The sequence below is a fragment of the Rattus norvegicus genome, chromosome 8 (genome assembly GCF_021556685.1).
Source record: "Rattus norvegicus strain SHRSP/BbbUtx chromosome 8, alternate assembly SHRSP_T2T, whole genome shotgun sequence".
Classification (NCBI taxonomy): domain Eukaryota; kingdom Metazoa; phylum Chordata; class Mammalia; order Rodentia; family Muridae; genus Rattus; species Rattus norvegicus.
In genome coordinates, this window is record NC_141541.1 from 31,645,360 (window position 1) to 31,670,614 (window position 25,255).

The window sequence follows — 25,255 nt, forward strand, 5'->3', positions numbered from 1 at the left end:
TCGGGTATGTCTGTGTGAGGGTGTGAGTACTGGAAATCAAACTAGGGTGCTCGGGAAGAGCAGCAAGTGCTCTGAACTGCTGGGCCATCACCAGTCCTACAGTCTGTACCTCTCAGTAACCGTAACTTCAAAGGCACCACTATAGATGCTCTGAGAAGCTCAGGAGTTCCAGCAAAACAGCCTGGATCCTGGTTAATATTAAGAGCTCTAGGTTCCACAGAGGACAGACATCTTAAGCACTGTTCTACAATGTCTTTCCCTGCTCTTCCCTCTCTATTTCCAGGAGCTTGGAGTCTCTCACACTTTTGACAACTTTGAAAACCCACTGGTCTGTCTTTACACATTCATATTCATCCCAAGTATTCCAGAATATTCCTAAGACTGGATTAGTTTGGAATCAGTGAGATTCCTCAGTAGGTGGAAGTGCTTGCTGAACAAGCTTGATGACCTGTGTGATCCTCGGAACCCTGCATCGTGAGAGCAGAGAACTGATGCTCAAAAGTTTACCTGACTTTCACAGAAAGTGATGTGCACACATGGATGGACCTCACATACATGCTCCCACATACACATGGACAAAGAAATTGGTATTTTCTGTTTCATGCCAATACCATACCACAATGACCACAAATGTCAACACCTTCCAACACAGATCCTGTACCCCCTTCCCTTGACTTCTGTAAAGCAATTTCCCGTTAAGTATTAAGCATGTTCATAGAAGCTTCATCTGAATGTTTGCCTGCTCGGTAAGCCTTCCTTCCCATTCTTGCCAGGCTATTCTGTCTTGTCCAGACACTGTGACCCCACACTACTTCAAGGATCCGCTAATACCATTTTCAACATTGAACCCTACTTTGCTCCCATGCAGAAGACAATTCCAAAGACAGAGGATATGGAAGATGTCTGTCATAACTACAGACACAGACCCTTTTCTATAATCACTGACTTGTGGTTAACCAAATACCTCACAGATTTTTCTTTTCTAAACATCAAAAGACTGATTAAATAACCATCTGTAATAGGACTTTCCCCAAAGTCCTAATCATTGAATAATAGACATTCACATGTGACAAATAATACTTTGTTTATAAAATTATTAATAAAAGATTTCCTTTTAAAAAGACAAACTGCCTTAGGAGAAAATTCTAATTATTCCAAAATCCAATTAAATATTTAATCAAATACAAAATCTCAAATATAGTTTTAAGGTTTATAGTGGAAGGAGGCAGTAAAGACATAGATTTCGCTTACCAAGGGACTAATTAAATGCATTTACAAAAAGAAGGAGCCTCCAGAGGAAATAAATCCCATTAAAAATCCAAATATTCCAAAACAGTCTTAGCCCTTGACATTTATTTCATGGTTACAGGAGTTAAAGGTGCACCCTAATTCATCATGTAGCAGTAGATTCCCCAATATTTATTTCATCATGATCTGAGTTCAGGAGTACCGCCCTGAGATGACCCTAGTGCAGAACAGAAACCAGAAAGGGGAAGGTCTGTCCACTGCCCTTGCCTCCCCAGTCTTGACCTCTTTAATCAGGAAAAGCTTCATTGAGGCACCCAGACCCTAAGGATAAGAATCAACAAAACGCACAAACTGTGGATCCAAGCCACAGTCTTGATGCTTTGTCCTTCCAGAGTGAGGAAAGCAGTGTGCAGGTCTGCTTTTTGGCATGGCTCCTCGGAGCAGCCCTTCTAGCTCTGCTAAGAACACTGTTCCTGTCTCAGAGCCAGCACTGCAGCAGACAGCTCAGGTTTCTTTAGAAGAGCTCGGCCCTTCAGTCTGCTTCATGATTCATTTGCAACTGAAGAGCCAATATGAGCATTCAACACTGGTTACAGCTGCACTCGGAGCTCTAGGCTAGGCTCCAGTCAGGGAGCTAGTCCTGAAGCAGGCTCCGGGAGATCAGCATCCTCATCACTTCATTGCTACCTGCAAGAGCAACAATGACAGATTCAGTGGGAACAGAGCAGTCATGGATTTAAACAAAAATGGTTGTGTTAAGTGAAGATGTATAAGAAAATAGTATAACTCTAATTTTTAAACTTTAATTGTACATGTTAAAAGATAGGAAAACATCTGAAGAGTTTAACAAATAAAATATAAAAAAATATACATCCTGGATGAAAAAACACAATGAGTTTTACTTTTTAGATATTTTATATATTTTTCAATAATACACATTTCTTTTGATAATCAGAAAACTTAAGTATAAAATAAAACATTTCCCCTGAAGGAGGGAAATGATTGCTCATTTTATTTTTAATCATGGCCTTCAGTACATACAGAATACAAGTAAAGCCCTTGAAGAACCAATAATCACATGATCTCAAAGAAAGGCATGTCCAAACTTCCCTGTAAAACGGTATCATTTCCCACTCAAGAACTCTAGGAAGTCTGATTTCAGTATAAGGGACTGAGCCACATAAAGGTTAGTGTTTAAGTTTGGAAAGAAAGCAGATTATGATTCAGACATTGGGACAGTGGGCCTCAAATTTTTCCACACCAGCGACCACAGCCTTCACTTGGCCCAGTGGAGCAGAAACCGCCCATAACCTGTTTTAATGAGTCCTGCAGAAGATTATTGTACCCACTCAGCTGTGACATGACTCCTTTGAAGGTCTTCTGTGATCCCAATAAAATACCCTACACTGTTTCCCCAGAAAGCACACAGAGGCTCTGGCTCATGTGTCCCCAGACTGTGACAGCCCTGGCTGCTACATTAGCTACATCAGAAGTTACGTCTCTTCTAGATCATGAACTGATCACTGAGCGTAAGCCAAATTCTGTGCCTAACTAACAGCTCAGTCCCCTGACAGAATGTCTGCAGTTACAGAAGGAAGTCGCATGCTGACAAATTCCACTAAACAATATCCTAGCAACACTGACACAGGTAACATTTAGGTTAGGATCCGTGAGGACCACATCCTTTACGACAGTACAAAACTGTCCCCAATGTGCTTTTCTACAAGATTTCCCACATCAAGCTCGGTTTGAACTGTCTGAAATCTGCAAAAAGTGGAGTGGTCTGATGCCTCAATCATGAGGATAAGGCAGAGGCTTGGGGCTCCCAGCCTAGAGCACGTTCTAATGTAGCTACAGAGCACTGACAAAGCAGGGCTGAGGAGAGGAAGAATGGAGAGAAAGACCTGGCAGGATCCTGAGGGACAGGCAGCTCAGAAGGACTGACGTAGGCTTGGAAAAGCATAGATTTCCAACTGCTCCAAACCCAGGAGAGTAGCCCCTGCACATTTTACCTTCTAGGATTTGATGGACCCTGGAGTCCCGCATATACTGTTGAACAGCATAGTCCTTCAGGTAGCCGTAGCCCCCATGCATCTGCAAAGCCTGGTTGCAAATCTGTTGGGAGACAGGAGGACACAGATGTCTTTGATCCCAGGAGACTGTGTAGTTCTTAGCTTCCCCACGACACTCCAAACCTCAGCCTGGCAGCCTACTATAGATGAATGAGAGAAAGAACAGAGCCCAGAGAGGAGCTCCAGATTCTAGCGGTCAGACACAAAGGCAGCCAGCCCTCCTACTGGTCCAGTCAATTCCTGCCAGTCAGACAGTGCACAGACATTTGCTTTTCTCCTTTTATGCTGTCTTACAACCACGCTGACTGACTACAGGAAGTTCAGGTGCCACCTAGTGACAAAGAAGTCTCATGCAGAGACAGCTCTGTGTGTGAGGAAGTAAATATGGTGATTGGTGCTAAGTTTGGGTTAGTGTCACTGGGCTGTCTGAACCTTACAGAGATGTGCCTCATCTCCAACACTTCCGAAAGACAGAGCCATACTGATGCATTTGACAGCGTGGAGAAGGCTACGAGAGCAGCAGGAAGAGCTCCCATGCAGCCCTTTCACAAATTCATCTCATCCTTAATGCCCAAAGTGATTCCTTCAGTGCCTCAGGAGGATAGGGATCTCTAGATGAGTCATCTCTCTCAGGATCCCGTAGACAGCTGCTTCCTGTCTGTCTCAGGAAGGCAAAAGACCTATCACTTACAGTAAAGCATTCCTCTGTAACAAAGAGCTTGGCCATGGAACACAGGGCCACTGCATCTTCCCGCTCCTCCTGCAAAGCCACTGCTGCCGTGCGGATCATCAACCGGGAGGCAACCAGCTTGGTGGCCATGTCTGCCAACTGGAATTGCAGGTACTGCAGCCACAGGCAAGGATGGAACCGAAACAGAAACAAGGCTTTAGACAGGTCATCTGGGGGAATCCAGAACTACTGATAAGACATCTTGGGGCTGGAGAGATGGCTCAGGGGTTAAGAGCACTGGCTGTTCTTCCGGAGGTCCTGAGTTCAGTTCCCAGCAACCACATGGTGGCTCACAACCATCTGTAATAGGATCCGATGCCTTCTTCTGGCACACAGGTGTGCATGTAGATAGAACACTCAAATACATAAAATAAATTTAAAAAAATTTTTAAAAAAAGGTCTTGCTCTCTCCTCTTGCTCCTGTCCCCTCTCTGTCTCCCACGCCCCTCCCCTCTCTCTCCACATGCTCATGGCTGGTCTCTAGTCCTCTATCCCCCACCCCACCCCTGCCTTTCTCTGTCTCTACTACCCTCAACACCCCTACCCATGCCCTGAATAAACTCTATTCTACACTATTTTAAAAAAAAAAGAAAGACATCTTGAGTGGGCGAGCTGGTCAGCAGGCAGAGGCACTTATACACATAAAGATCAAACTGAGTTCCACCCCAGATGATCCATGGGCAGGAGAGGACCAACTCCTTGAAAGTTATCCTCTGACCTCTACATAGGCACTATGACATGCACTCGTGCATACACACACATACACATACTCTCTCTCTCTCTCTCTCTCTCTCTCTCTCTCTCTCACAAACACTCTCACTCACTCACAAAGACATCTCAAATTAGGTGCCTTTTCTAAGGACTTCAAAATTCTCTTGCCACTTCTAAAGAAGCCTGCTTTGCTTGCCTTGGTATTACTGCCTCCTGGGAAAAAAAAGGGGGGTGGGGCTGGTGCATGCAAAATATACATTCTGATGAAGATCGTGGCCAGTTCTTCATTGGATTTCATAGTCCTGCCATGCTCACCCCACCCCAACCAAGAATGTGGGCCCCAGGGAAGGCATGGACAGAACACAAATGAAATGCAGACCCTAGGTAACTTACCTGGCTTCTGGCTAGAGGTGCTCCGAACTGCTTCCTGACCTTGAGGTGCTCTTGGGTAAGGACAACAGAAGCATGTGCAGCTCCCAGAGAGCAGGATGCTGGAGGGCAAGAATCCAGACTTCAGCTGAGTCTGAATGACAGTTGCTAGCCTTGCCCTTGCCTTCCCTCCCCAACTCCTTTCTGGCCTCACCAACATTGATCCTTCCACCATTCAGTCCTTTCATGGCGATGAGAAAACCCTGCCCCTCAGTCCCAATCCTGTTGGCCACAGGGACAGCACAGTCTTCAAAGATCACTGCTCGGGTTGGCTGCGAGTTCCACCCCACCTGGCAAAAATCAGGGTCTTGGTGGCTGCCCTACGATTTCCCCAAGCAGGGTGGCCTTCCCTGTGGACAGAAGCTTGTAATAAATAGGTTCCAACTACCTGCCACTTAAACCCATAAGAACATAAAACAAAAGGAAAAAGTTCAGATGTACAGGTCTGTCAATACTTACAAAGATGCCTATTTCAGATAAGCAATGTCTTATTTATTTTTCAACAGGGTGTTAGTCTATAGGCCAGGCTGACTGCAGTATGCTCTTCCTGCCTCCCAAGTGCCAGGATTACAGCCCATGCCTGGCTAACACAGTGCAGCATATTACACAAGTCTATATTGTTTACTCTATCATTTCTTGTAGGCTCAGGACCAGATCCGTCCTTATTTTCAGTGTCCCTGAGTACAACTTCCATGAGAAATTGTTTGGAAAAGTTTACTTTTAAAGGCCCTGTGAACAATAACCACACCTTTCCTTTCATAAGATTTGTGTCCCTAAAAGGTGCTATTAGAGGGCTAATATATACAAAATACACAAAAAACTCAAAAAGTTAGACTCTAGAGAACCAAATAACCCCATTAAAAAATGGGGTACAGAACTAAACAAAACATTCTCAGCTAAGGAATATCAAATGGCTGAAAAGCACCTAAAGAAATGTTCAACATCCTTAGTCATCAGGGAAATGCAAATCAAAACAACCCTGAGATTCCACCTCACACCATTCAGAATGGCTAAGATAAAAAACTCAGGTGACAACAGATGCTGGCGAGGATGCGGAGAAAGAGACACACTCTTCCATTGTTGATGGGATGGCAGACTGGTACAACCACTATGGAAATCAGTCTGGAGGTTCCTCAGAAAACTGGACATAGTACTACCTGAGGACCTAGCTATATCTCTCTTGGGCATATACCCAAAAGATGCCCCAACATATAACAAAGACACATGCTCCACAATGTTCATAGCAGCCTTATTTATAATAGCCAGAACCTGGAAAGATCCCAGATGCCCTTCAACACAGGAATGGATTTAAAAAAAAATGTGGTACATCTACACAATGGAGTACTACTCAGCTATCAAAAACAATGACTTCATGAAATTCATAGGCAAATGGAATGAACTAGAAAATATCATCCTGAGTGAGGTAACCCAATCACAGAAAAACACACTTGGTATGCACTAATTGATAAGTGAATATTAGCCCAAAAGCTCAAATTACCCAAGATGCAATTCCCAGGTCACAGGAAGCTCAAGAAGGATGACCAAAATATGGATCTTCCCACTCTTTTTTGAAAGGGGAGGGGCTGGGGATTTAGCTCAGTGGTAGAGCACTTACCTAGGAAGCGCAAGGCCCTGGGTTCGGTCCCCAGCTCCGAAAAAAAAAAAGAACCAAAAAAAAAAAAAAAAAAAAAAAAAAAAAAAAAAAAGAAAGGGGAAAAAATATCCATAGGAGGAAATATGGAAGCAAAGTTTAGAGCAGTGACTGAAGGAACGGCCATTCAGAGCCTGCCCCACATGTGGCCCATATATATACAGCCACCAAAACTAGATAAGTTTGATGAAGCTAAAAAGTGCATGCTGAAAGGGACCGGATATAGATTTCTCCTGAGAGACACATCCAGAGCATGTCCAATACAGAGGTCAACGCTAGCAGCAAACCACTGAACTGAGAACAGGACACCCTTTGAGGGAATCAGAGGAAGGATTGAAAGAGCTGAAGGGGCTTGCAACCCCATAAGAACAACAATGCCAACCAACCAGAGCTTCCAGGGACTAAACCACCACCCAAAGACTACACATGGACTGACTCGGCTCCCACTGCATATGTAGCAGAGGACAGACTTGTTGGGGCACCAGTGCAAGGGGAAGCCCTTGATCCTGCCAAGGTTGGACCCCCAGTGCAGGGGAATGTCGGGTGGGGGGTGGATAAGGGAGTTGGATGCAGGGAACACCCATATGGGGGAGGGGGTGGGACAGGAAACTGGGAAAGGGAATACCATTTGAAATGTAAGTAAAGAAATATATCTAATAAAAAGTTTTTTTTAAAAAGGTGCTATTATTAGCAAGATAAATGATACGCATTGTCCTGGAGAGCCCTAGTCTAACATTTAGTTGCAGGGAGACTCAGTACTGTGGTGTCAACTCATCAGAGCCCACTGTTTTTCCTAACTCAGCACTCTGTGATCTTCCAAAAGTGGTGTGAATCAGCCATGAATTGGTAATCACTACAAAGAGGAGTTTTTATTGTGCTTCTCCAAGAAAATTGAGTTACGAGAACATCATTGGATACGTCAGATTAAGCTCAGAGAAAAATTAGAACAGTTGAAATGAGCCTCTGCCATAGATCCTGGTTATAATGTTTTTTATCTTTGGACACATCACTTGACTTCTTTGTGCTTTTTTTCCCTTAGTTAGCTGGACTAGAAAGTTAGTGGAACCTGTTATCAAAGTCTCATTTGATGTTCCATATATAAATAGTTAAAACCCATCAGCTCCTCATTAAGGTACTCAGAAACTCAAAGGAACTTCACGTTCAACAAGGCAGTCCATGAAAACTGCAGCACATGTAATACGCGGGCTCCTTCCTACCTGGAAAACACTGCTTCTTACATCATTTCCTACTACAAACCTTCTAGCCAAGCATGGTAGTGCCTGCTTATAAGACTAGCACTGGAAACGCAGTGGCCGGAGTTCAAGGTGAGCATTCATTACAAAGTAAGTTTGAGGTCAGTCTGGGCTAAGGAGACCTAGTCTGAGAAAAACTGCAAACTTGCTCTTTCTATCAAGCATCTGAAACTTCCCAGGACTGCCCTGTAAGGTGGCTGCCTCTGCATTTCATTCAGTCAAACCAGATACAGACACTTGAAGCAAGAATCTATCTAAAATTCTGACCTTAAGAATGTCTAATCATGCTGGTGGTGGGGGTCTATGCCTTTAATCCTAGTACTAGGGAGGCAGAGGGCGGTGGAGCTCTGAGTTGTAGGTCAATCTGATCTCCAGAATGAGTTCCAGGGCAGCCAGAGCTACCCTGTCTAGAAAAATAAAAAAGTCCATTCATTAAAGAAACAAAGTACAAATTGTTGCTGCATCCTCACACTTGTGAAATCTTTATTGTAAAAAGCATGTATCTTCATGGTTCAGTGAGTAAGAAGGCCTGGCAGACAAACAAATGGGCCTCAGTTTACATCCCTAGTCCCAAATAGAAAGTCAGGTGTTATTGCACAGACATTTACAACTGCTGTGTGTGTGTGTGAGTGTGCATGTGTGTGTGTGTGTGTGCGTGTGTGTGTGTGTCCCAGGTAGGGCTAGTACTAGCAATCTTACTGCCCCTGATTTCAGAAGGCTGGATGTGCACACCACCGTGCCCAGCTGTAGAGATTTTATATAGATAGAGCTGTATGTGATTCTAAGTGCAAACAGGACTAGGAATGACTAAGCATTCTGCATCCTCCCAGAAGACAGCACACAGCTTTGAACCTGAGTCCTCTAGCAAATGCTTGTTGTGCTACAGAAGAGCAGAGGCACTAAGACCTATAACCTATTGGCAATGGTGAAGGGCCAGAAACTATCGTAAAGAACAATGTGGAAACCCTAGCAGATTTGGAGGAATTTAGGGGTCATTTAATACCTGACTTACCTCCAAAAGCCCTAATCTAAGGGTAACAACTGTACTCCTATTCTGATTACCTGTCCTAAAAAACCCTCCATGAGTCCTAAATTATCAGCAACTACCTTATCAGGTTCCCTATTCATGGCTTGCATGTAGGGTTTAATCCTAGAGCATCTTCCTTGGAAAGAGCACTGTGAAAACACTGTCCTTAGATAGTTCAGGCACCTACAGCCCTCCCTGTCAATGAGCTTTATTTTTGTTAGAGAAGTGGTGTCCTACATGCCTTTCATTCCTGAAACTTCTGACAAGCATCCGATCTTCACGTGTATCTCTTCTGGGGATAACAAAATATGGTAAAAGCTGGCTAAGAAATAGAGGACAAGGATTGGGGATATGGCTGTTGGTAAAATGCCTGCTTTGCATACACAAGGATCTGAGTTCAAGCTTCAGTACCCAGCTAGGTGTAGCTGACAAGGCGACAGGAGGATTCCTGAGATTTGCTGGTCAGTCAGACACTGAACAAGCAAGTTCCAGGTTCAATAGGAGATGCTGTCTGGTCAGGCATGACGTCAAAAGGAGGCAATCTCTGTGAGAGTGAGATTATCGTTGTCTACACAGTGAGAACAGCCAGGTCTGCAGAGTGAGGCCCTACCTTAAAACAGTAACAATAAATTAAAGGAGACCAAAAACAAAGGTGAACAACTGAGAAAGCTGCCCAGCATCAACTCCCCTCCTAAACACACAATAAACACATAGCACAGACACAGCAAGAGAAAAATAAATGCAGGACAAATAGACACAGACAAATAGGTGAATTTAAATAGGCAGCACCTTATGAACCAGCTGGCAAATCTGTCATTTCCCTAGGAGCCTGAGTCTTTAGCAATGACTTCTGCTTTGCTACATACCTGCTCATAAACCAATTCTGTGAAAAATGGCAGGAGCTGTTCTAACACATGGCGGAGACCCATAACTTGATCTCATTATAGCTGAAGAGATACTCACCTTCTTCTCCTTCTTGCCAAAGCTGAGGCCAGGGGTTCCTTTCTCAACAACTATGCAGGAGATACCTTTGGGGCCTGATCCACCAGTTCTGCACATGACCACATAGATGTCTGACTCACCTCCCCCACTGATGAAGGCCTAGGGGTGGAAAGAGGGTATGTAAGAGTCAGAACAAGCATGAGTTCTAAGCCTGACATATGGAGAAAACACTGGAACACTTCCACCAACAGAACAAAGGCATAATGCAAAGGGTGGGGTAAAGGGAACTTGCTCCAGCCATGCTTTACAGAATCAGGGCTTCAGTTGATAACAAGACCAAGGAGGGCACACCTCCCAGAAGACCAAGTAAGCTGTCTACCCAGACCTCTTCCACTCTATCTGTGCACCCTCCTGATGCTTTCTCCAATTTGCCATCCTCACTGCCACATCTCAGCCACCAACTCAGGTGGAGATTCCCTGCTGGATCTGAGGTCACACCAGCCCCCAGAACTCTGAATAGGCATCCTAAAGACTTCCTTCACTCTCTTGGTGCTCTCAGCCCAAACGCTATTCCCAATGTTCCCTCTAACTCCAGAGGAGACTCCCTCTTGATACAATAAGATGAGAGAAGAGAAGATAGGAGAATACTCAATGACTGCTAGGTCAAGACAGAAAAAGAAAAGAAATTAAAAGACGTCTTAGAATTCTATGAAAATGGATGCACAACATACCCAAACTTATGGGACACAATGAAAGCACTGCTAAGAGGAAAGTTTTTATCACTTTAGTAACTATGTAAACAACTTGGAGGAGCTAGACATGTGGCTTAGCGGTTAGGAGCACTGGCTGCTCTACCAGAGGAACTGAGTTCAATTCCCAGCACCCACATGGCAGCTCACAACCATATAGAATGGGATCTGATGCCATCTTCTGGGATACAGGTGTACACAGAGATAGAGTACTCATATACATAAAAATAAACAAATCTTAAAAAAAAAAATTGGAGGGCTGGAGAGATGGCTCAGAGTTTTAAGAGCACTGTCTGCTCTTCCAGAGGTCCTGAGTTCAATTCCCAGCACCCACATGGTGGCTTACAACCATCTATAATCAGGTCTGGTGCCCTCTTCTGGCCTGCAGGCATACATGCAGGCAGAAAGCTGTATGACGTATAAATAAATAAATGTTTAAAAAAAAAAAATACTAGCAACTTAACAACATACCTGAGAATTCTAAAACAAAAAGAAGCAAGTAAACCCAAGAGAAATAGAGGGCAGGAAATCAAACCAAGGGCTGAAATCAATACAATAAGAACAACATCAAAATAAACAGTTGGTTCTTTGAGAAAATCAATAAGACAGACAAACCCTTATTCAAACTAACTAAAAGAAGGACAGAGAAAATCCAGATTAACAAAATCAGAAATGAAAAGGGGGCGCAACAGACAGTAAGGAAAGTCAAATAATCATTAGGTAATACTTTAAAAACCTGTACTCTACAAAATTGAAAATTTTAAATAGATATCACTTACCAAAGTTAAACAAGATTAGATAAATAATTTAAACAGACTTACACTGCTTAGGAAATAGAAGCAGTCATTAAAAGTCTGCCAACCACAAAAAGCCTAGGGCCACAAGGTTTTTGTGTAGAATTTTACCAGACTTTCAAGAACTAACAGCAATACTCTTCAAATTATTCCACAAATAGAAAGAACACTGCCAAGTTCTTTTTATGAGGCTACAATCACCCTGATAGCCAAACCAAACAAAGAGTCAACAAAGAAAGAAAATTATAGACCAATTTCCCTTATAAACACTGACACAAAGTTACTCCAATAAAATACAAATGGAATCCAAGAATATATTAAAAAAAAAAAAAGATCATCCACTATGATCAAGTAGGCTTCATTCTAGATGCAGGGATGACTCAATATCAAAAATTAGTAAATGTAACCCACCATCAAAAGAAAGAAAAGCCCACTGATCATTTCATTACATGCTGCAAAAGGCCTATGGCAAGATCCAACAGCCCTTCATGATAAAGTCTTGGAAAGGTCAGAATACAATGAAGCCAACATCAAGTTAAATGGAAAGAAAGTCAAAGCAACTTCAGTTAAAATAAGGACTAACACAAGGCTGCCCACTCTCTGCATAGCTATTCAATATAGTACTTTAAGTCCTATATAAACTGATACAAATTAGAAAGGAATAAGTCAAAGTATTTATATTTGCAGATAATCTGATCAAAGGGACTCTGGCCAGCTCAACTGTGGCAAGCACAGATAGGGCAGGCCTTGACCTTCTCCCCTATTCCCTCTGCCTTGGTACAGATTACATTCTTAAAGGCTTAAAGGTAGCTACCAAGGTCTATTCCCTACTTCCTCTTGAGGCTGACTACAAAGACCCAGCCCAGGAATCAAAGCCCCTTGGTTCACCTAATAAAAATGAAAGACCTCATTTGTGGTAGTTTGAATAGGTATAGCCCCCACATCTTTGAATGCTTGGCCCATAGGGAGTAGCACTATTAGGAGGTGTGGCCTTACTGGAAGAGGTGTGGCCTAGGGTCACTGTGAAGGCAGACTTGGGTGTTGTCTATATAAGCTACACCCAGTATGACACACATTATCTCCCTGCTGCCTGCAGACATAGATGTAGAGCTCTCCGCTCCTCCTTCAGCACCTGGTCTGCCTTCTTCCCCTGTCCCTTTATAAACTGCCACTTTCTTATGTGCTGTGTCTCCTCTCTATCCAGAGGCAGTCCCCCGTCCTCTGGGACAAATGCTCCTCGTCACTCTCCCTTGTTCCCCTCCCCTTCTCCCTCATCCTCTATCTTATCTCTTGGTCTCTTATTCCCTGACCTCTATCCCTCTGGTACAAATAAATCTCCTTTGTGCTGAGAACTTGGTCCTGGAGTTCCTGGGCTTGTGTTTTTCCTAACACTGATAGTATACATAAGCAAGTCCAAAAATTCTACCAGAAAACCCGTATAGCTGATAAACCTTCAGCAAAGTGGTAGATAGAAGATTAACTCAGAACAAACGAAAAGTTCAGCAGCCCTCCTAGATACAAATACGAATGGATTGACGGAAAAAAAAAATAGAGAAAAAAAATGCCCTCACAATAGCCACAAACAATATAAAATATCATGGGGGTAACCTAACCAAGTAGGTGAAAAACTTATAAGACAAAAACTTCAAGTCTTTGAAGAAACTGAAGAAGATACCGGAAGATGGAAAGATCTCCTCTGCTCATGGATCAGTAGAATTAACCTAGTCACTGTCCTACCAAAAGCAATGTATAGACTAAAAGCAATCCCCATCAAGACTACAACGGATTCTTTATAGACTTTGGAAGAAGCATATTCAACCTCATCTAGAAAAACAAAAAACCTAGGATAGCTAAAATAAATCCTGAATAATAAAAGAACATCTGCAGGTATTACCATCCCTGATTGCAAGCTATACTACAGAGTTATAATAAAATGGATGAACCTAAAAAAAAAGAAACCACAGAAATCTGAGTTAGGTAACCCAAGCTCAGAAGACAAACATGGTATGTACTCATTTACAGTGGCTATTAACGGTTAAGTAAAAGATAATCAACCATACTTCAATCCACAGACCCAGAGAGGCTAAGGAAAAAGGGTCAAGCAGGAGGAGAGGATGCATGGATCTCCCCAGAAAGTGGAAATAGAATAGATTTTTGTGGGGGCAGGTTGAAATGGGAATCAGGGGGGTGGGACATGAAAACCTAGTGCAGGGGAAACTCCCGGGAATCTACAAGAGTGACCCTAGTGAGGACGCCTATTGATGGGGACTAAGGAGCCTGAGTGGTCTATCTTCTGTAACCAAGCAAGGCTTCCAAAGGTGGGACTGGAACACCAACCCAATGACAAATCTTTCAACCTACAAATCTGTCTCATCTGCCAAATATGCTGGGGTAATGGTGGCGCGGGACTTGTGGGAGCAAAAACAAAGTCAATGAAGAGATTCGTAAAGGTATTCTGCTATACCCATAGATCAGTGCCTAGTTCAATCATCATCAGAGGCTTCCTCTGGAGGCTGATGGGGAAGTACATGCAGAAACCCACAGGCATACACTAGGCAGATCTCAGTAAACCCCACTGAAGAGATGGAGGATGGACTATAGGAACCAAAGGTGTCGAGAACACCAGGAGAACATGGCATACAGAATCAAGTAAGCCAGGCTCATAGGGGCTCACATTGCCAGTCACAAAGTCTATATGATCTATGCTTCGTCCTCTGCCAATATGTCATAGTTATTTAGCTTGGGGGTTTTGTAGGATTCCTAACAGTAGGGGTGAGGGTGGCTCTGACTTTTCAACTGCTCTTGGGACCCTTTCCTCCTATTGAGTTCCCTCATCCAGCCTTGATATGAGGGCTTGTACCTACTCTTTGCATCTTGTTGTATATGCTGTTGATAACCTGGGAGGCCTGCTCGTTTCTGAAGGGAAAAAAGAAGGGGATTTAGGGGAGAGGGGAGAGAGGAGACAGCAGTGGTTTGGGTGAAAGGATGGGATAGTACTGGGAGGAGAGGAAGGAGAGGAGGAATGTGGTCCAGATACATGTATGAAAGAATAAAAAAATATATAAACAAGACAAAAGTCCATGCAATTATATAGAACCAGATCGTAAAAGGTAAGAGAGGCCCTTCCCAATGTAAACTTCTACAATGTAAACTTCACAAGTTAGACTCAAGGAACCGAGGGTGGTTAGGAGGCGTGAGAATAGCCTTCAGTTGCTCAGAGAACGCATACTCTTACCTTGGAGCCGTTGAGGATGTAATGATCTCCTTGTCGCTTAGCTGAGGTCAGGAGAGATGCAGCATCACTCCCACTTCCTGAGACACGGGTCAAAGGGGAGCAGATGGAAGGAGGTCAGTGATGTTAGTCACAGGAGCTCGGCACAGTCCCACATCCAAGCAGGTCTTCCTAAGAGTCCATCATGCATTGCTTTAAAAACCACATGACCAACAAATTCTTCATGCGGTCTAGTGCTTCTCTACCAAAGCAACCAACAGTGATCTGCAACGTGGAGGAACTCTAACCTGAAGGCTGTGGACCTAGGACTAGTACCCTCATTATTCCACAACCAAACTGCATTGTAAACCACACTATGTGCCAATAGATGCGGATGAACAGTGACCACACAGGTCCCACTTATCTCCTTGGTAGGTCTCACTTGCAGAGAGGACAAACGCACCTGGTTCAGTGAGGCAGTAGGAGGCAAACTTCTCCATGGTACAGAGTGGTGGGCAAAATTTGTGCCTCTGTTCCTCATTTCCAAAGCTATCAATCATCCAGGCACACATGCTGATAGGTATACCAAGAAGAAAAGCCATCGACAGAAATAAAGACAGACAAGAAAATTGGGGGTTTGGGAGTGGGGAGAGAAACAAAGGGCAACAAGGCAGAACAGAAGCAAAAGAGAGTGGGAAGGGGGAAGAAACAAATGAGATGACGCAACTTGAAAGGAAGGGTATGGTCTACAAACATTCCTGGAATACTTATATGGGAGGCCCAGGTGGTTCTCAGATCAAATACATCCTAAAACTCAGAGACAAATGTACTTCCTATTCCTTTCTCAAACTACTGGAGGTCTCAGCTGTAGACAGAGGAAAACTAAAGAAGTCTGCTGGTACCAAAACTGTAATTTGGAGGACGTCAGCAGAACCAACTCTTTAAGTACTACCAGTAGAAGGCAATAGAACCTAATCCAACAGGCAACAGCAGGCCTACTGTGTACCAATAACAGTCTAGTTTCCCACATACGATCAACCCACCGTGACTCATCTTTTTCTCAATGAAGTTTCCCTACCAGCCTATGTGAGCACAGCCCTTCACCAGGCTTTTAGGTGTGGATGCTCACTTGTGGATGCTTATATAGGCAGTGGTGCTGGTGCAGCCTGTGGCCAAGGCTTCAAAGATGACAGACGTATCAAGGCGAGACAGTCCAGACCCACCCACATCTGTTCGTACATAGATCCCCCCAAAGCCCAGCTGTGCAGCCTTCCGCATCACATCCACAGGGAACAGCTCCTACATAGAAGAGAGAGCAAGGCGGTCAGAGACCGGTTCTGAGGCAGTTTCCTTCCGCTAAAGGGACAATGTGCGGTTAGGATGTCTGTAGGAATTCTTGGCTTCAGATGCCCTTGTTATTTTATAATGGCATCAATTAACGAATGTTCTCCAAAAATATTTCTATAGAACTGCTTTATTTTTAGGTATGTCTAAATATTTGTTCAATTAAAAAAGAAAAGGGGTGTTCCCTTATATCCAGGATGACTTCCAAGAAAGTAGTCATCTACTGTCCTGCTCAGGGTTACTATTAGCATAATGAAACAGAATGACGAAGAGCAACTTGGAGGGGAAAGTTTCCATGTAACAGCTTACCATTAAAAACAGTGAAGGCAGGACCTCAAGAGGCCAGAAACCAGAGGCCATGGAGGAGTAATGCTTCCTGGCTTGCTCAGTTTGCTTTCTTATAGAACCCAGAACTTCCAGTCCTGAGGTGAGTCACCCACAATGGCTGCGCCCTCCCCCATAAACCATTAATTAAGAAAATGCCTACAGGCTTGACTACAGCCCCATCTTATGGAGGCACTTTCTCATTTGAGGCTCCCTCCTCTCCGATGACTCCAGCTTGTGTCAAGTGGACATAAAACTATCCAGCTCATCTACCACCAGTCTTCACACTTACAGGAAGAGTTGGTGGGTAGAGACCAGACACTGAGCAGTTAGGACTGTAAAGACAGGGAGATAAGTCATTGTATGCAGCATTTGATGGAACATCTAGCCACGAGAACACGCCTACCTTCTGATCCCACTCTGCCATGTTGGGAGCCATTTCCCGAGCAGCAAAGTCAAAGGCCACTTTCTGAAATCCTTTTTGTTCTTCATTTAGCCCCAAGGAAGCTGTGAATAGGAGCAGACATATTCAAATGAGAATATGAGAGAAAATGAGAGAAGAGTGTCACTAATAAGGAGCACCTCAAAGCTGAGAGTAGGCCTACTATAGCATTTCCTAGACATATCCTAGACAGCAACAAGAGAACAGTGTCACCTACTATGTGTTCCATTGTTTTTGATTTTGAGATAGGGTGTGATAATCTAGTCCAGGCTGGCCTTGGACTTGTGACCATCCTGCCTCTGCTACCCTAGTGCTAGGCTTGGATCATTACTAGTTCCCCAGGTGGAGAAGGGATTGTTCTAACATTTACCAGTAGTATTCTAAGATAAAACATAGCTATACCCAGACATCTCTTCCTTGGTTCCTTGGTAAGACAGAGTTATAGCTAAATAGGTAGAGACCTCAGGGAACACAATGAAACCAGGATGCACAAAGAGTTTGTTGGAACACCTGGTCATAAGAACACTCCTACCTTCTGATCCGACTCTGCCATATTGGGAGCCGTTTCTGGGAGGAACAGGATGGATAAAGATACCAACTCATCAAACACTATCACTATTTCTTTCAAAACATGTGGTTTCATTTAATCCCGTGTGTGTGTGTGTGTGTGTGTGTGTGTATGTGTGTGTGTGTGTGTGTGTGTGTGTGTGTGTGTGTGTGTATGCACACACATGGACACACCTGTGCCATATGCACATGGAGGTCAGAGGACAACATTGGAGAATGGGTTCTGGGGCTTAAACTCAGTTCATCAGGCTCAGTGCAGGTCTCATTACCTCCACTAAGTCATCTTGCTGGCCCACCAGTCTTTTCTTTTAATTTCAAGTAGGTCAACTGGCTTTTCAGAATTGTTTATCTCTTCCTACCCATAAATCCTTTTTTTCTTCTTTAAATGAAGGTCTGGAGATACAATCCAAAGCAAAGCATTACCTAGTTGAGGTTCCTGTTCAAGCTCAGCATCACAAACCAAAACCAAAACCAAAACCCACCCCCCCACACACAACCATAATAGTATGGGTAATTTATTAATTTATTTTATGCATGTGAGTACATTGTAGCTGCCTTCAGACACATCAGAAGAGGACATCAGATCCCATTACAGATGGTTTTTAGATGGTTGTGAGCCACTATGTGGTCACTGGGAATTGAACCCAGGATCTTTGGAAGAACAGTCAGTGCTCTCAACCACTGAGCCATCTCTACCCCCCTATCCTAGTTTTTCTGCAGAAATTCCTTGGAAAATTCCCATCCTCTCTAGGCATATTTAGCAGCAGCCACTGTTTCCACCAACACATTCACTTTATAACATCAATTAGGGAATCATAATTTGTTTACATTGGCTTACTTTTCAACCAAGGATACAATGGAATAATATGGTCATACTACTTGTGGATAACACTGACTTAAAAAAAACATGACAGAAAAAAACCTTTCATATGTTGAAACACAGTTAAGTCCCCAACAGAGAAGTTGAATTCTTAGAAAGTTTTCTGTCTTAATGACTATGATATGACTCAGTAACTGCTTTATTTCTTGGGCTGAGGTAAATAAAACTTAAGAAATGAACTGACAAAGTGATGATGTTGGGTAGGATACACAGATGGGAAATTTTTCTAGAAACTCCTAAAACGTACACAGACTCCACTGTAACAGAATCTCCTCAGAGGAAATGGTGGGATACGCTTCCTACCTACAGGACGTAAGTAACCTGGTCCCCTAGTGGTAAAACACAGAATTTAATTTTTACAAGCACTCTCAAAGTCTACAGTAAGGAAGGTAGGATTGGAAAACATTGTCAGCAAAGCCTAGAGTATTTTCCATGCTTTTTAAGATGAAGCAGATTTCAGAGACAAGGCAGACACTAAAAACAAGGAACTTAGACACAACTCCTGTGAAAAGTAATGATTTTTTTTTCCAGAGGACCGAACCCAAGCGCTCTACCACTGAGCTAAATCCCCAACCCCAGTAATGATCTTTTAAGACTGGAAAAGAAGACAGAATGAATTCCAGAAGCCAGAGCACTGAAGCGGAACTGGCGACTCCTGTAAGACTGAACAGGCCTACACTATTCACATTCCCTTCTCTTTAGTGTGAGAACCACTGCCTCAGGTGTGTACAAAGCAAAGGACAGAATGAGTGCATACTTCCTACATGTAAAGGCCAAGTAAGAAAGTGGGGTACGGTGATGATTGGGGGAGGGGAGGTATAAAGATACTCTGTAGTTACCTTCTAAGATATGGCCCTTTATAATGACTAAAACTTTGGTCATGATAATACTAACAAATACTGAGGAAAAACTACGATGAAGAGACGGGGCACATCTGAGGTGGTATGGACAAAGACTTAAAGGGAAAGTACAAGCCGTTCTTGACGATAATTTGCTCTGGTGCCTGCTACCTATGCATAGCTCTTCCCATAGCACATAAGTGATGGTGACAGTTTGTTCCTCTGAGGAACATCTGGGCATCACTCTTAGTTAAAAGGGGATCCCAGCATGGTGGTGCACACCTTCAATCCCATCATCCAAGAGGCCTTACTTTGAGTCTGAGACCAGTGAGGCCTACATACAATTCCAGAATATTCAGGGCTACATAGTAAGACCTTCAAAAGCATTTGTGCAGGTGGAGTGGGTGTGATGGGAGTGGGGAGGGTTGTGAAGAATTCTAGCAATCTTCCCTAAAAGACCTAGAACGGAAACCTGAAGGTATCACTCTTAGGAATATTGAGTAGGACAAAAAAATTCACAGTTTTCTTACTGGGCAAGGGTCAGACTATTTTTTATGCTTTTTTTTTTTTTTGTACAAGTGCTGATGCTACAAACAACAGTTTAATGCTCATCTGCAAAAGAATTGGGAGAATGCAGCTGAGTACTAATACCCTTTCTTACCATGGCTGAGGCCCTGGAATAAACTCATAACTGTAGAAAAAAAATAAAACAAAAAGCAAAAAAACAACCATGTAGGAAACTCACTATTTAGACAGCAAACAAAATGGAACCATGCCATACTTCAGTGGTAGATACTTGTCCAGCCACAGCGAACCCCTAAGTACCGTTGAACACCAGCACCATTGCACCCAACAAATATTTATCGAGCACCAACTGTGTGGCAGTGCTGGTGTTACTAAGAGGAACATGGTACACATGCAGACATGAACATGTGTGTACATCTTAAATGGTAATAATTCCAAGACCTCAAGGCATAAAGAAATGCTACAGAATTTTACTTCTAGCAAGAATTCAATACAGAGTCTTATATTTGGTTTTAGTTCTTGAGACAGAGTCTTACTTTGTAGTTCAAGCTGGCCCGCAATTTATTATGTGGTTCAGGTTGGCCTCAAACTTGAGGTAATCCTTTGCCTAAGATTCCCAAAGCTTGGGATTCTAAGTATGAGTCACTATGTCCATCTTTAATATGTATTAATAAATCTTTATTTTATTACAACAAAGTAACAGGCTACTTCCTAAGACAAGCAGTGCAGGTAATCAAAGACTTGGAAGTTTGAGAATTTCATTTTTAGAAGAGTAATTTTATGTAAGTTTATATACAGTCAATATATAGCAAATACAATGTAGCCATAAATTCTTCTTATATAACAATTACAGTTGATATTCAGAAAAGGAAATGATAGACAAAAGAGCAGCATTGCTTAGAGAAAAGAACTGGATAGCAAGTTAAAATAATAAACTGAAGCCAGCATAACGTCGTGTTTATAATCCCAGAACTAGAGAGGTTGCCGAGGATCATGAGTTCAAGGCCCATCTGAACTCCATGGCAAATTTCAGAATAGCCTGGGGTACATAGTGACACCCTGACTCTAAAATGCAAACAACAAAAGTAAATTATATTTTCAAAGCAAAAACACCCAGTTTTCAGAAAACCACAGAACCCTAAGGGCAGAGAACTCAAGCGCCCACAAAATGGCGAGCCTAACTCTGAGTAGACAAGCAGAGCAGGTAGCTATGGGCAGGCAGGTGTATCAACGCTCTGCGAAGCTGGCAAAGGAGAATTGCAAGTGGCAGGCCGGTCTGAGGCAAACACAATGGCTGAGGAGCAAATACACTAACAATAGCAACAAAGAACCCACAAAAAAACCACCACAAGATCAAGGGAGATTAGAAAAGTCTTTACTACTAGCAAAAGTCCCCCAAACCTTTAAATAACACCAGCATCTTCAAATGTAATAAAGTTAACCAGAGAAACAACGGTCCTGAGGATCTAGGGATTCATGGAGCACCCGACAGCAGCAGACCAAGCCCTTGAGCCCTGGTTCAGGAGTGGGGGTGCACACCTAATTCCAGCACTTGGGGACAGAGGCAGGAGGATCTGTGTGAGTTTGAGGCCAGCCTGGTCTACATACTAAGTTCCAGGACAGCTATGTAGAGAGAGCCTACCTAAATAAATAATGATAAAAATTAAAATATAAAATAATTATTTCAGTGACTCGATGACTTTTCTAAATTTAGTGTTATAGTCCACTATAAACTGGGTCTGCATTAGACATTGAACAAGATTTCCTCACCTGTAAAAGGATGAAATTATGTATACAACAATTATATGCACTGCTCATAATAAGGTATGTCTTAATTCTCTTAAATTATTAACTTTAAAATATGCAATGAACAGCCAGACATGTGCCTCATGCTTCAAGTTTAAATAAGTGTGACCAGAACTACAAAGTAAGTTACAGGCCAGCTTGAATGACCAAGTGAGACAATTAAAAAAACCCACAACAAAAAACTCAAAACAAACTGACAAAACAACTTATAGACGTAGGTGCTAATCATCAATCAGCTTTCTCTTTTGCAGTGCTGAGATTAAATCTACAACCTTGCATAGGCTCAAGTGACCCACCACTAAGTATTGAGGTTTGGTCTGTTCAGCGTATTGTTGAAACCTGCTTTTCTGCCATTATTTCCCTGGCATAACTCAGGCCATTTTGCTCCAGTCCTGCCAGCCATCCCATAATGCTAATAAAAAAAAAAAAAGGAAAAGAAAAGAAAGAAAAAGAGAAAGAAGGAAAAGAAAAGCCCCCCTGACCATAGATATAGAAAAATAGTTTGGGGGCTGGAGAGATGGCTCAGCAGGTAAGAGTACTGGCTGCTCCTCCAAGGGTCCTGAGTTCAATTCTCAGCAACTACATGGTGGCTCACAACCACTGTAATGGGATCTGATGCCCTCTTCTGGTGCATCTGAGGACAGTGACAGTGTATTCACATAAAATAAATAAATCTTGAGAGGAAGGAAGGAAGGAAGGAAGGAAGGAAGGAAGAAAGGAAGGAAGGAAGGAAGGAAGGAAGGAAGGAAGAGAAAGAAAGAAAGAAGGAAGGAAGGAAAATAGTTTGGCTCAGAGGCAGGTCAGGCTGAACACATATCCTTTTATGAGACTGTCTTAGTTAGGGTTTTATTGCTGTGAAGCCAAGGCAACTCATATAAGAGACAACATTTCATTCACTTCCGAGATTTAGTCCATTATCATCACCGTGGGAAGCTTGAGTGTCCAGGCAGACATGGGGTTGGAGACGAAGCTGAGAGTTCTCCATCTTGCTCTGAAGGCATCCAGGAAAACTGATTCTTCCACATGGGTAGAACTTGAGTGTAAGGAGCCTTCAATGCCCACACTTGTGACCCACTTCCTCCAATAAGGCTGCACCTCTATTAGTAGCATTTCCCATTGGCCAAGTGTATTCAAACCACCGGGGAGACTTATCTACTCTTCCTGGAAATTCCCTAGCAGTGATCTTCATTCAGAGCCAAGCTAGATTTCCCAACTATGGCCTTCATTTAGAGCCAAGCTAGATAAAGTTTAGTCTGTACTGTTATTTCTAAACTACTAGAAACCTTAGGAAAAGGCCAACCACCCTGCAGCCTACCCTGCATCTGCTTAGGAGTTCATTATGGTTTTGTCCCAACTGATCCTGGACGGCGCACAAGCGTGCAGCTTTCAGTTCTTGCCCTGATCGGTCTTCAGGTGTGTGTTCAGTAAACTATCCCTGTCTGGCTGGGTCTGTGTTTGTGGGGTGACTCCCGGACACCGACGTTGCAATGCTACATTCTATATCCCGAGGTCTAGTTGCCTCAAGAGAATTCTCTCACGTAGGCCAGCTCTTGTTGTGTAAACCTTGCTCCTTAATTTAAAACTATTGGTTATAAATATTCTATAGATGCCAGTCTATACCTGGGTAGAAGAGAGGTAGGCAGAGCTTCAGTTCCCAGGATTCCCAGGCTGGAGCTTGAGGCACAGATTGGGGGGGGGGCGGGGGGAGCCAAGAGAAAAAGGAAGAAGCCCCATGGGGTAGGTGGATTGTGAGCCTACGGAAGTGAGGGTCAGCCCATTGGAACAGGAGCAGCCCAGGCAAAACATGGCAAGTGATATCTTGTGGTTATTGACGGGAAACCAGACAAAATAGCACAGAGAGTTGATATGCACCCAGCTCTTTTAAGGCCCATTATAAATATAAAGGTTTTGTGTCATTTATTTGGCAACTACGTGATCTAAGGTGGGTTAGATCCATTAATATTTACTACACAACTAAGCACCCCATCCCACCCCACTAGTGTGGCGCACAAATCTACAAGTAGAGAAGCGTCTTTTATTAGAACAACTGAAGAATAATTGTTTTGTTGTTGAGACAGGATCTCACGTAGTCCAGGTTGGCCTCCATCTTTCTATGTAACTGAGGCTAGACTCTCCTCCACATGACAAGTGCTGGAATTGTAGGCATATGCCACCATGACAGGTCTGGCAGGCTGAGTCAGTGCTGGGGATGGAATCCAGGGCTTCATGAATGAAAATGCTAGGCAAACATGCAAACTGACTGAGCTAGGAGCCCAGTTCCAACATTCTTTAAAAACAGTGAAAGAGAGCTAGCTGAATACTGGTGGTATAGCCTTTAATCCCAGTGCTTGGGAGGCTGCAGCAGCGGGGATCTCTTGTGAGTTCAAGGCCAGCCAGGTCTACAGAGCTAGTTCCGGAACTGCCAAGGCCACACAAATAAGGGCATCTTAGTCACCCAAGTCAAAGCAACTATCTATTGTGAAAACACATTATATCGGTCATTTGTTATCCGGACAAACTCCTTCCTAACTTTAGTATCAAACCCTGCTACCTTGTTTACCCAGTTCTAGGTGCCTAAGTAGGGCAGTGACTCTTAAAACTGTCTCGGTTTTCTACAATTAAAAAAGTCTATGCCTCGGGGCTGGGGATTTAGCTCAGTGGTAGCGCAAGGCCCTGGGTTCGGTCCCCAGCTCCGAAAAAAAAGAACCAAAAAAAAAAAAAAAAGTCTATGCCTCAATGTACTTTCTAAACCTGTTCTCAATTATCAAAGTCATACTGCCATAAATCATGGATATGTACTTAAAATAAACTTTAAACTTATTTTTTTTGTTTCAGAATTACGTTTATTGTTTCAGAAGAAAAAGTGATTCTGGATTTTTGTTTGGTATTTTAAGTGATTGACAAATCTCAAGAACTGGCTTGGTTTGCATGTGTGGCAAACACTCCGGGTGACATTCAAGTTTTCTGCCAGGCTCCTTAAACAACCAGTTTGTAATCTCAGATAGGGTTTCTCAATTGGGATTATCTTTTTTTTCCTGAAACAGTTTCTATAGCACGACTGTTTTCTGGTTAGAAGCTGTGAAATCTATACTTGTGGGCAGAACATATGGTATGACCTGGAACTTTTCTTCTATCTCTACCAGCGCCCATATACTTGCTTCTCTCTACCTTGGGAATCTATTGCTATGATTTTAACCAGCCAAAGTCACAAAGCCGGGGCAGGGGGGCAGGACAACTGCACTGGACTAAGCGCTGGTCGCAGGGATCACACAGAGCTGGTCCCTAGGGCAGATCCTGGGTTTATAAAGTACATCGAGTTTGTGGAATAGGACTGGTGGGATAGAGTCTGAGGATGAAGTGAGTCTGTCAAGAGACCCGAGGGGGTTGGTTAAGTGTCAGACGAAGCCCAAAGCTACCAAGCAAGCGGCTGGAAACCCGGGCCTACAAAGATGCCCACCAAAGTCCCACTCTCCCCTCGCCTAGACCAGCCTTACGATCGATGCAGAAGGTGATGCTCCTGTGGTCGGTCTGAGCCAGGGACTGGAGCGCGGCGCGCAGACAGCCAAGGCGCCGGGAGCCGGTCCGCAACATCGCCACAGTAACTTCCAATCTCAGACCCCGGGCCTTTTAGCTCAGGCCAGAACTTGTGGTTCGCGACCCTCCCCGTGAGACTTTGGGAGTTGTAGTCCATCAAGCCCTTGAAGGGCGGGC

General features: G+C 43.4%; 1 protein-coding gene across 4 annotated transcripts; it reads right to left on the minus strand.

Annotated features, from left to right (window-relative positions):
• Nucleotides 1-1,065: 1,065 nt before the first annotated feature.
• On the minus strand, nucleotides 1,066-25,190 carry Acad8 (acyl-CoA dehydrogenase family, member 8). Of its 4 annotated transcripts, NM_001398805.1 has the most exons (11): nucleotides 25,039-25,189; nucleotides 16,892-16,992; nucleotides 15,947-16,116; nucleotides 15,281-15,390; nucleotides 14,842-14,918; nucleotides 10,085-10,222; nucleotides 5,345-5,480; nucleotides 5,155-5,252; nucleotides 4,012-4,164; nucleotides 3,261-3,363; nucleotides 1,066-1,935 (listed from the first exon to the last, which is right to left on the minus strand). In NM_001398805.1, the coding sequence occupies exons 1-11, from the start codon at nucleotides 25,133-25,135 to the stop codon at nucleotides 1,883-1,885; spliced, it is 1,236 nt and encodes a 411-aa protein (NP_001385734.1). In that variant the 5' UTR covers nucleotides 25,136-25,189; the 3' UTR covers nucleotides 1,066-1,882. The 4 variants fall into 4 exon arrangements, with proteins under 4 accessions (NP_001385734.1, XP_087419355.1, XP_087419356.1 ...); XM_087563229.1 differs by lacking the exon at nucleotides 15,947-16,116 and having other exon boundaries at nucleotides 25,039-25,190; XM_087563230.1 differs by lacking the exon at nucleotides 15,281-15,390 and having other exon boundaries at nucleotides 25,039-25,190.
• Nucleotides 25,191-25,255: the final 65 nt, after the last annotated feature.

Bases quoted from the DNA above. Each gene is read 5' to 3' on its own strand.
- Acad8 (NM_001398805.1), bottom strand. From the start codon at position 25,135: ATGTTGCGGACCGGCTCCCGGCGCCTTGGCTGTCTGCGCGCCGCGCTC. The intron at 16,993-25,038 runs GTAAGGCTGGTC...TCCTATTCACAG, and splicing joins CATCACCTTCTGCATCGATC to CTTCCTTGGGGCTAAATGAA. The intron at 5,481-10,084 runs GTGAGTATCTCT...GATTTTTGCCAG, and splicing joins TTGGCAAGAAGGAGAAGAAG to GTGGGGTGGAACTCGCAGCC.